This window comes from Artemia sp. Qi Xiang Cuo, chromosome 16, assembly GCF_049724085.1.
Source record: "Artemia sp. Qi Xiang Cuo chromosome 16, ASM4972408v1, whole genome shotgun sequence".
Lineage (NCBI taxonomy): Eukaryota > Metazoa > Arthropoda > Branchiopoda > Anostraca > Artemiidae > Artemia > Artemia sp. Qi Xiang Cuo.
This window is the reverse complement of record NC_142809.1, coordinates 43,083,795-43,096,084: the sequence shown is the minus strand read 5'-3', so window position 1 is coordinate 43,096,084 and position 12,290 is coordinate 43,083,795. Positions and strand designations below refer to the sequence as shown.

Here is a 12,290-nt window from a genome sequence, read left to right as displayed (position 1 = left end):
TTACACCATCTTGTAGAGAAAAAAAGAATGTACAACATATCAAAAGTTGAGAAACCTAGTGGGGTGCAAAATTAGTGTTTTTTAGCGTTTTGTGTTTTATTTTTCGTTTTTAAGCCTAAATTTTCTATTTTCTCAAGGCTTAGAGTTTACTTCATGGGAAACCCATTTCTGATGTAGTTTTATGTGCTGAACTCGAATATTACGTCAGATTTAAGATACGGTGAACCAAAAGTGTTTCACATTCATCACCATTCACGAAGTTCGCGATTCTATTATAACATAGTCGTTTGACCACATTTCTTGAGTAGTTTTATGCAATGAACTCGAATATCACATCAGATCAAGGATATGTTCAACCGACAGTGTTTCACATTCATCACCAAAAGGTTTCTTCAAAAGTAATCAATCATCTCTTAATGTATTAACTGACTAAAATCACAGGTAACAAAAATCACATTGGTAAAAGGCAGGCAACTTTTCAAATGACTTGCGACATTAATCACTGGCAGTGTAGTTTGAAACTTTGTCGTCGAGATCGTCGCTGAGATCTTCTGATTTGGGAGAATTATCACATTCTGCTCTCTGACAAGTTTTGCACACGAGAGTGAAAGACATGTCATTTCTGACACAAGTGCACCAAGCAGAGGTGCAGTTTGAACGGCAGGAACACTTAACAATCTTAAGAAGTTGGGGAGGTGCTGGGGATAGGTCCGTCCTCACAGGGTATAATGTACCATTTCGGTCCTTCCAGCCTCACTCTTGAGGGTCCAATTCTAGATTACGGTCGTCATTCCAGGCGTGTACCTGAAAGTAAACTCTATAGCTGTGAAATGCTGCAGAGTTGGATGTGGGAGGTAGCTGCTCTGGGTGAACAAAAGCCGTTGCTGTGACGAGCTTTCTTTCGAAGAGCTGCTTTCGAAGCTCGTTCAGATTTCCCCCTTCTTTCCACCATATATTATAAGAAGTGCGTCTTCTCCGGCTTCCTTGACTTCGATTTTTGTTGCTGCCTTCTTCATAAAGACCTTGGCAGATGCTCGAAAACTTTCGTCTTCTATCACTTTTTTCAGGGTAAGACCTTTTCTGATGTTGTGGACACGTGATGTAGAATCACACCCAAGGAATGCATGGGCAAAGAGGATCAGACCACATACTTCTTGGCCTAATCTTTTTTTTCATTTCATGAACATCCCAGCACCTTCGCTCTTTATTTTTCTTTGGCTCTGGGGCGAAGTACACCTTGTTAGTGGAGACATCACAGTGGTAGCAGAGAACGACCAGAATATCCGTATCTTCTCCAATAACGGCAGTTACCTTCTGTTTAGCTGATTCGATGGCAGCTTTTACAATAGGCACTTCTGCATCACTGGGGGTTTGGACTACAAAATAGCCTTTTCGCCGGAGATGAACTGCAAACGCACTAATGAATCTTGACTTGTTTTTTTTGTTCCCGAGAAATTCTTCTTTCTTAACTTTCAGCCGCATGTCATTCGTGAAGAAAACCTCGCGACCAATCGTTCGATTATGATACGAATGGGCCATATCTTTGATGGAAGGTCCACTATCATACCCATTGAAAACAACAGTTGCGCCAGGGTACTTCCGCGAAATATACAGAGAGTAGCTCTGTATGATACCCGCATACGTGTCATTTTTTATCCATGGGACTGGGTGCAATAGAGATCCGCCGTCAAGTACGTAGTGTGTCCCGTCGTTCAGCACACACGGAATTTCTTCGAGTTTTCATGCAAGTGCAATGGCCTTGGTGAATTCGGCCTTGTTCGGCACTCTCGGCATAAATGAGCTGTCAAACAGAGCAGCGGGATACGAACAAAGTTCATACAGGAAGCACTCTGATTCAGGAAGTCTTGTCCTTTTGGCTAACGCAATGAAGCGTTGGAATAGCAAAGCTGGATCAAGTCGCTTGAAATCTCCTCCAGCTGTTTGCTTTGTTGTTATCTGGACTGCCTGTTCCTTTCTTCGGCAGACAAAATCCTTCGCCACTTTTCCAGTCATAGCATCAAGGATTTTTAGCCCGACAGCCTTCGCAGAGTCAACGTTTGCAGATTCATATGCAGTCAAACCGGTAGCAATGCTTCTAAGCAGGGTATTCCCTCCGAATGGTGAGCCATTTTCAAAGTACGTGACCATCGCCTGCGTATTCTTGAAGTCTCGTTCTTGTCTGGGGCCTGCGTTCTCCTTGTGCTGCTCGCTTGTCCCATAGAGAATTTGCGGCAGATCTTCCATTAGGAGGTTAACAGCAGAGCAGGTTGGGCGTGCTAAAACCCACAGCGACCTCTGGGTTTCAGTCATGCCCGTACCCCTGGTCAGTCCGCCTGCTGTTTTCAACGAGCGCATAAGCTCTTTTTCAATAACTAGGTCCGTCGACAAGCCAGCCCATTAGCGATCAGATCGTCTGACGACGAGCATTCCTTGTTGGAATGAACTATGAACAGTAGGATGGGTTTCTTCAAGCTCGACCATCTTCTGAAGGTATATTTGGCACGATTTGGCATAGTTGTTGTGACCACAGGCCGCAAGAAAATGTAGCATTTCAGACACAGACTTTAGGTGTAAGTCCCAAAGCCCCATCCGCTCAGCTTTGATGAAAGAACGAAGTATCCCAACCATATTCATAAGCTGAAACCACAGCTTTGAAGTTCTGTGCTGAGACAGATCAAGTATCTTCTGGTCGACGAAACTTTTGATCCGCTTGAGTGCAGGATTTTCTTCAACCTCCGTCGTTGTTGCCTCTCCATTCATTAGCTTGCTGTATAGTGTTTTAAGGTCTGCAACTTCTTTGGTGCCTAACTTTGTTTAAGGTTCTGAACAGGGATCATCGTCAAATAACTCGGAGAGCAGCACGGCTTGTAGAGCACTATCAACTAGCAAGAGACCTCGAACAGCTTGTAAAGTAGCCTTTCCACTGAGGAGATGAGGAACAGTGTTTGGGGCATATGCAAGTTCCAGGACTTCGCGGAGATCGGATCCTTCCATTGTGTATCCTATGCACCCAATAAAGCTCATGGTTGTGTGAAACCCACCGAGTTTCAGAACTACTGCTGAGAGCTCACTTCCTGGTTCAGAAGCCTCGCGGTGGGGGTTACTAGGGGTGGTAAATGAATCTTTCCAACCAATCCCAGGGCTTCTAATATACTGGCCAATCTCCCTAACTGCGCACTTTTCCCCTCGTGGGGAATTAAACACGTACGCAGTTAAGAGGACCAAAAATGGCGTAAAAAAATAATAGTAAAATTAACATTTATTACAAAAGGAAGGAAAATAATTAAGGAGCCCAAAGAAATGAATCTGGGAGGGACATTTATCTGACAAAACTGGGACCAAGGGTTCCAACAACGACAATCTTAGAAAGTACGGAACTTTCCAAAAATATAGTATTCAGTCGATAGGGCGACGTTATTCCTGACTTCATTCGCCCCAAAGGACGAAAAAAGGGAAATATGGCCACGAAATACGAATTTCTTGTTTGGTGATGAATGTGAAACACTAACAGTGGGACATAACTTGAATCTGATGTGATATTCGAATTCAGCACACAAAACTAGTTCAGAAACATGTCTCCCATGAAGTAAATGCTAAGCTCTAGGATAACGGAAAATTTCCGCTAAAAACAAAAAAAAACCAACGGAAAACGCTAAAAAAACCCTTATTTTGCACCCCGCTGGGTTTCTCAACTTTTGACGTGTTGTACAGTTTGTTTTTTTTTCTCTACAAGATGGTGTAAAAATCATTTCTGTTGCAATTTGTTTGCGGTCGAGTCCTATTTGACGCTAGATTGACTGTACTATATTTCCGAATACAGACAGAGACCCTGGTTTTACTCAGATCAAAAACTTGAGAGTGGTCGCTATAACACGTAAGTACCAACTTGTTTTTCAATTTAATTTCATAAGGTAATGAGAGTGCATCTTCTACTTTTTCCGATGAGTGAAGATTTCCAGTAATTTATTTGTGAGGGGAAAGTGTCACAACAGAAGCGCTATTCAAGCTTTGTAGACTTTCGACGCAGACTCTTCAAGTTATATCAAAGAACTCATTATGCATAACGGATATTTAAATATGTCAACGATGTTGTGTTTTCCCAGATTGAGGAAATGCTAGGAAGAAAAAATGCAGTAGGAAAATAATAGAACAAGATAAATACATATTTTAAGATGGGGAACAAATTTGTCGGCAGTGAAAGTGACATAGCGGATGTCATGTCAATTTAGAGCCAAAAGACGCGGTCCCCCGTTTTTATCCTTTTTTGAAGTTTGTTTTATAACTATAAACTTATATATTATATAATTTAAATATCTATGTTGTATAATTTATTGTAATAATACTATTTCTACCCAATATTAGTTCTATATGCAGGTTAAATTAAAAAAAACAGGCTTCCAGAACAAGGAAAAGATGTTCTTCCATTGGTGACAATTGGGGTGAGGTCTGTGCCCACTAGATTTTGTTGATCTCCCTTGAAAAAATTAAAAATCCCCCCTCCCACTAGATATTCAAAAATTTACTTTGTTTCCCCTTAAATTTTCGTGAATTGACGTCAGTGGTTCTTCCATGAATCAAGAAACCCAATTTTGCGATCATCTTGTGAATTTTAGGGGGAGATTTGGTTAACAGTGGTAATGATAAGCTGCCACTTGGGGTCCTTAAACCCGCCTCTCCTAGATACATAGTGCTAATAGATGTACTGGTTTGAGAATGGGCTTTTAATCCGATTCCAAAACACACACACACACAAAAAGGACAAACCTGATATGGCATTATTGTCAAATGTATGTTACGGAATTACCCAGCCGTTTGCCAAAATCAAGCCAACCGAGGTGATTATACCGGCCAATAGGCATGGATCTAGGTTTTTTTCGGGGTCAATACCCCCCCCCCCCCGATTGTTAAATGTTTCACTAAATTCAAGGCTGGAAGGGCGAAAATACTGATGGGGAAGCCAAATATTTATAAGTGCCTCCCCGAACATTAATTATGTATCCGCCCTTGTCAGCCAACCCAAACAGCTGGGGTGAAATCCTATAAAAAGTTTGATTTGCGGAAACTGGATTTTCGGGGATACGGGGGATGAATTTTCTAGCGGGGAAACCTGAAACAACCTTGGGGAGTCCCAGAAATCCACCACTATAATTCAGTAAAAGCTATGTGCAGAACATGGCCAATTATGGGAAGGTCATTCAAATCATAATATTCAGGAGGTCATCCGTAAACCATCTCCTAATACGCGCATGACACACACCGACATCGGAAGAGGAGGAATTCAAGGCGTTTTTCTGCGAAGGGTACAATACTTAAATCAAAGTATGCCAGGAAAAAGTTCTGGTAAATTTTTGGCATTTCATATTATTGACTTAGGAATAAAGTGAACATACCACTCAATGCCTTTGTTTTATGCTCTTTACAAATATAATAGTCGCTTCTATCGGAAATTCAAATTTACCTACCCCCACCCCCTAATGTGCAAATATATACCCCGAATTGTAACCACACAAAGAAGTTATCAACACTAGTTAAGTTATTGAAAAGTGGTTAAAACATATAACTAGTTTATAAATAAGTTGTTCAAGAGTAACATATTCCAAAAATACTCATTTATAACAATTCAAACCTCATATATTAGGCAACTAAAATCTAAAATGGTGTCCTACCATTTTAAGTTTTTTGAATGTTTTGACAAAAATAGCGCTGAATTTTGTGATTCAAAACTTTGCCGTTGACAACTCATGGTATATTCCAATTCAGGGTATATATTTGCACATTAGGGGGGTGGGGGTAGGTAAATTTGAATTTCCGATAGAAGCGATTATTATATTCGTAAAGAGCATAAGACAAAGGCATCGAGTGGTATGTTCACTTTATTCCTAAGTCAATAATATGAACTACTAAAATTTTACCAAAGTTATCATGTGTTTGCATGTTGTTTAAGAATATGACAGTTTTTTTCTAATAAAAAGAGTGAGCTATTGAGAGTAAGTGTAAGTGAGTAAGTACTTTCGGAGAGTAAGTGTATCCCCATCTACTCCGCGTGGCTGTGATTAGAAATTGACTCTCTTTGGGCGAGGATGACTAACTAAAAAAATTTCTTGCTAAAAAGGTCGACAACGTCTTCGTTGTCGACAACGTTTCATATAAAATGAAACATCTTCAATCGTTATTTTACCCTTTACTCACCCAAGGGCACAGTTTATAGAATTAGCAGTATGATCATTCCCTATCTCACCCATTATAAAAACCCGGACCAAGGTGAGAGTGCTCCAGAGAACGTTTTTGCAGATATAAACATAAGCGGCATTAGATCTTTTCACGGTAGACAAGTCAGATTTCTCTTGGACGCGAAACAAGTGGAAACCCGCTATTACAAATAATGCACTTTGTAACCATTTCTCATTGATTGACGGAAACAGATTAACCCGCTAATGCAGAAATAAGTGGGAGGAGCTTTTTGTTCGCACCGAGAATGAAGACCAGAAATGATCTGCGATAAACTTACTGGATAATTCTATAAACTGTGCCCAAGGGAAAAAGTTGCAAACTGGGAGGTATTCAGAGACATCTGCTTAATGCCCCAACTCTGTGTTCTAATCAAAATAATCATAGTTATTATGCTTTCATATCCTTGCGTAATACTTTTGCCCCTTCACGTCTTTCTTGCTGTTTTGACACCTTAAGGCCCACCAGAATAAATATCCGCGCAGATAGGCTATCCGTTTCTTAATCCACGTAAACTCCCATCACTCGTGTCCTATCTTATCCTTAGAAGCATAAATTATTTATTACCTCTTCTGATACATGAACATAAGAAAAGAAATATGACTTTCTAGATAAGGAGGGGGCAACCAGCCAACTAGGGGGGGAACAAACTTAACGTCTAACTTGGCTATAACCTCACTTCCGGAGGTTTTCCTGTGGAGTGGAAGGCAACTGTTCTTCTAGGGGTGTCTTGTTCGTCCAAGCACTCCGAGGTCTGAGGTACACCCAGGGCCAAACTATTAAGCCAAAATATTCTGAACCTCTCTCCCTTAAAGATTAGCATTCCGTCTTTCAATTCCAAACCATCCACTATGAGGGGGAGCAAAAACGAACCGAAGCAAAAAATCAATATTAGTGCTTATGGTCACTATGTCATCAAATTTTTATTCTTAAGTCATCCTGAAGAAGAAAATGACATATCTAGGACGATAATAGCAGACCCTACAATCTATTTTTAAGGGTTAGGAGGGGGAGGGTGATTTTGTCAACTCTAAGAAGGACGGATAACAAATGTCCTGTCATTTATATCTAGACGGAAGACATTTGGAATTTGGCTTTTAAGTGCATTAGTAATTAATGACCTAACCGAAAAAGAATTCAAGTGCTTAGACAAACAAGCTCATTGTCACCATTGACATCCATTTTCAAGTAATTCACAGATCTTAAAGGGGAAGCAAACGTGTTTGTCAAAGCACTCCAAGTGAATCAGTCGTATATACCAGGCCTGGAAAACATGCGATCCGTTGGCCGTACCCTGCCCACTAGCTCTGAAAGTGCGAACCAAGAAGTCTATGGTAAAAAACGTTCAACTTCAGTATCATTTTTGATCAGAAAAGAAGGAATAAAAGGGGTATCATTTCATGTCGAGATTTCGGTTTTTTTTTTTTCATAGACGAACCTTGGTTCCAAGATTCGTTTACAGAAATTTTACGGTCCTAAATTAGAAAGTTTAGCTGTTTATTCGGTAAAAAGAATAATAAACCAACACATGATTGATTATACACTTATGAGGACTTTGGCCGCTTCAAGAGCTTTTTTAGTGAAGAGACTTTCCGCTTCAGTTTTCGTTTTGGTCAAAATAAAAAAAAAAAAAAAACCAGGCGTCATTTCCTGCCGAGCTATTTGGTTTTTTTTTTATGGTTTTCATAGCCGATGAACCTCGGTTCCAGGAACAGTTTTAAAAAAAGTTTAGTTGTTTATTCAGAAAAAGGAATGATAAACCAACTCAAACTTGAATTTAGTTACATAGGCTAGCCGAAGCTATGCCCGCTTAGCGGGCTTTTTCGTCTCCCTTCACTCACTTCACCCGCTCTGATCACTAGAGTCGGGTCTTTGGCCCTTATGCGACCCCGTTCTAAGTGTATTTTTCTGAATTTTTATTTTTCCAGTGAAGCTTTTCTTTATTTTTATAGTTTATGGCAATGAATCCGACATTATTTTGCAAACAAAATCTGGTTTATAGCAATAACAACTTAGCTTTTTTTTCTAGGTGTAATTTTTAAAATGTTCAAATAAACAGTGATATTCCAATTAAACGAAACTAAAATCCGCAATCTCTGATGCTCAGCATTTGAGCATACGAACACTGACATGTGCAGCAGTTTTAAATATTCTAGGTTCTTGGGCGTAGGAGTCAAAAATATTTCCTAGGAGAAGAAGGCCTGTTTAGTTTCTGAAAAGTGCGTTTTCAGGCGAAAAGACAAAGGTTACTGTATATTTTTCTGACATTACCCTAGGACTATGTGCAGGCGAAAGCGACATATTACTCACCTGCAAATAGGACCACACCCAGAAGGGGGGCTACCCAGCTTGAACCCCTCAGCCCTTAATTTATTTTCAGCTTGCAACAAAGTAACAAAAATATATATATAAACAAGTTTTTGTTGCATTCTGTAAATTTTTGTAGCCCCCCCCCAAACAAAAATCCTGGAAACGGCCTTGCCTGCAAGCCGGAAACTGAAAGTATTTATTGTTGAAACTCTAACAAGGGTGAATTACTAGTACTACTATTAATAACAACAACTCACCAAGCCGCCTGAGGCCAACTCAGCTATACACAGTCTTCCTACATCCCAATCTATTCAACGCCTCCCTCTTTCCAACCTCCAAGGAAATTTTCATTTCCCTTAAATCCTTTCTACTGACACGCCCCCCCCCCCCCAATCGGGGACAACCTGCTTATCGTTGGGCCATAGACGGTGGCCAAAAAGGACAATCATCCGCTGAACCTGTCCTAGCTGTCTCAACCTTTCTCTCATTATCAAATGAAAAAAACAAGTGTTTTTTTTTTAACTGAAAGTAAGGAGCGATATTAAAACTTAATACGAACAGAAATTATTCCGTATATGAAAGGGGCTGTCACCTGCTCAACGCCCCGCTCTATACGCTAAAGTTTGACTCTTTCTCACAACACTGCTTTATAAAACAATAAAAAACTTTAACGTAAAGAGCGGGGTGTTGAGCAGGGGATAGCCCCTTGCATATAAAGAATAATTTCTGTTCGTTTTAAGTTTTAATATCGCTCCTTACTGTCAGTTAAAAAAAACTTTTTTTTTTTATTTAACATCTGAACGTTTTTGAATTAATGCAGGTTTTGAATTTGGCTCACCGTACATGAATAATTAAAACAAAATTTACATATTAATTTTACTTTTTTTAACTAATAACAACATTATAGTAACCTAAGTTTAATTTTTGTTCCAATTGTTTAAGAATAACTCCTGAATCACAAAGGCTGTTTAATTAGAATAATAACCTCTTTTAAAGGTTAAAAAAGAAACTTTAGCGTAAGAGCGAGCTATTAAGGAGAGGCAAGCCATCTCATACATGTAATATTTTCTGTTCCTGTTAAGTTTTAATGTTGCTTCTCACTTTCAGTTGAAAAAAGTTGTTTTTTTATTTAATTACTGATCGTTTTTAAATAATGTACGGAAATCCAGCCCCCCCCCCTCCTTGGAAAATTCCCTTCACCCACGGGAAATTATCTCCATGGAAAGATTCTCCCCAAATTACGATATTTGCGGAACTAATTTTGTAAGGCATAGTAACAAAACGGCCTAAGAGGTCGAAACTGTTTTTAGGAAAATGAAAGTCACAAGTTGAGTAATTCTCAAATCACTGAAATCAATTTTGATCCGGTGACTTTGGAAAAAAATGAGCGTGAGGGGGGGCCTAGTTGCCCTCCAATTTTTTGGGTCACTTAAAAACGGTAATAGAACATTTAATTTCGATTGGAATGAGCCCTATCATAAAATTCTAGGACCACTGGGTCGATACGATGACCCGTGGAAAAAAAAAAATAAACACGCATCCGTCATCTTTCTTCTGGCAAAAAATACAAAACTCCACATTTGTGCAAATAGGAGCTTGAAACCTCTACAGTAGGGTTCTCTGATACGCTGAACCTGATGGCGTAGTTTCATTTTATGGGGGTGTTTCCCCCTTTTTTCGAAAATAGGGCAAATTTTCTCAGGCTCGTAACTTTTGATGGGTAAGATTAAACCTAATGGAACTTATATATTTAAAATCAGCATAAAAATCCAATTCTTTTGATGTATCTATTTGTATCAAAATTCGTTTTCAAGAATTTCGGTTACTATTGAGCCGAGTTGCTTCTTACTTACAGTTCGTTATCACGAACTGTTTGATAGCCCTAGAAAGCATTGAAAACTACAAAAGTCCCAGACAATATGCCGTCAGTCAGCTGAACTGAAAAGAGTGAAAGAATGTAAACCAGAAACACAAGAAAAGAAGGAGTATTACCTGCTGCTGCTATCATAACAAGGTAAAATTCTTAAGATAGATAAGATAAGTTTTATTCTTCATCAGATACACATACAATATTACATGTTATTACTCCCCCAAAGGCTCATTGGCCTGTACAAAGGGGGAAGACATATCAATTGCTTATTCAGAGATGAAAAACAAAAGAAAATTTAAAATGATCACTTACTCACATGTGAAGGAGAAGAAAAGAAAATATAGATAAAATGAAAACTATAGAAAAAATTGAATAAACAAACTAAATTAATTAATAAGATTAAATGGACTCAAAAAAAAAAAAAAAAAAAAAAAAAAAAAAAAAAAAAAAAACTTCTACGAAGCCAAAGAATTTTTAGCAATTTTTTTTAAAAAAAAACCGAATGAGTGGCTTCTCGAGCTGATTCAGGCAACTTATTCTATACAATACGACACCCCATTAGAGGATTAAAATCTGACCTTATACATAGAGTAGATGGAACTTGAACATGATTTGTCATATTGCGAATATTATAATTATTTTTATTAGAGGTAAAAGATAGCGGAACACTTAGGGGCCGGGGAAGGTCACCATTAAGCTGAGCAAAAGTAAAACATGCACATGAAAGAATGTATAGTGACTCAAGATCATGTAATGGTATAACTAATGAACGACTAGTTTCCTGAATGAGGTTGCTAGCTTTATTGTAAACCTTAGAAAGTGGTTTTAACAGTGAAGGAAAAGTTGACATCCACACTATTGGACAGTAAGAAACGTAAGATTGGATCAAGCAATGAAAAAGGATTTTCAAAATTGATCCTGGAAAAGTATGTCTAACTTTCCTTAAAATACCAAGACTTCATTTTAATAAAATCAATGTGACGTTTGAAAGATAGGTTTTCATCAACAAGAATGCCCAAAAAACGAAGATAACGGTCTTTAGATCTATGAATTATTCCATTTGGTTGGTGAATTACTGATAACTGGGTATAAACCTGAGAAACACGCGAAAAACTAAAAAAACTGGACTTAAAAAAAAAAACAGAGTAAGATAATTAGGATCAAGCCACAAAATCACCCTCTCAAACTATAATTGTTGATGCATTTTTCTTGGTGATCAGCTTAAGTTTACATTCATTAGTTTACATATTAAGGGGGTCCTCAGCCCCCCCCCAACTCCTAGTTTTTTGAATTTCTTGACATTTGTTTTTCAAATTATTTTTTGATTAATTGGTTATCAAACCCCCTCGAAATAAATTCTTACGTACGTGCCTCGTAAATAAAGCAATTTTTTGTGAATTCTCATTGTAAACAGCAAAACAGTATTAAACAGTCACAAGGAAAAACAGTATTTCCAGCAAATTTTACTCAAAAATACGCAGAGACACACAGAAATAAGAAGAGAAGAGATAGCCAACATTTCAATGGGGATATGACAGGTTGGTACTTGTCAAGAATCCGCGTAGGCTACACAAGCGAGAGGTGGAGTTTCGTTAATGCTAATGAAATAAAACAAAATAGGATGAAAATATAATAGTTTAGAAACAAATTTGGACTATATATTTGCACATTAGGGGGGTGGGGGTAAAGCATAGCAGATACATCTACTACTACTACTAGCAATTCACTGCAACACCAAGCCACCTGAGGCTAAGACAGCTACGCGCGCTCCTCTTCCCCCCAAATATATTCAAACCCTACCTCTTTACACCCTGCCCGGAGGTTCCCACTTCCCTTAAATCTTTCCTCACAACTAACTTCCCTACACCAGTAGAATAGACTG

The 12,290-nt window shown here is 38.6% G+C and overlaps 1 protein-coding gene across 1 annotated transcript; it reads right to left on the bottom strand.

Moving 5' to 3' along the window:
* Positions 1–1,740: 1,740 nt before the first annotated feature.
* Positions 1,741–2,310, bottom strand: LOC148942932 (uncharacterized). The gene has a single exon (XM_089102402.1). It carries the CDS (start codon positions 2,308–2,310, stop codon positions 1,741–1,743), a length of 570 nt encoding a protein of 189 aa, XP_088958528.1.
* Positions 2,311–12,290: the final 9,980 nt, after the last annotated feature.

What these genes read in the sequence shown, in the direction of transcription:
- LOC148942932 (XM_089102402.1), bottom strand. Translation starts at nt 2,310, where the DNA reads ATGACTGAAACCCAGAGGTCGCTGTGGGTTTTAGCACGCCCAACCTGC.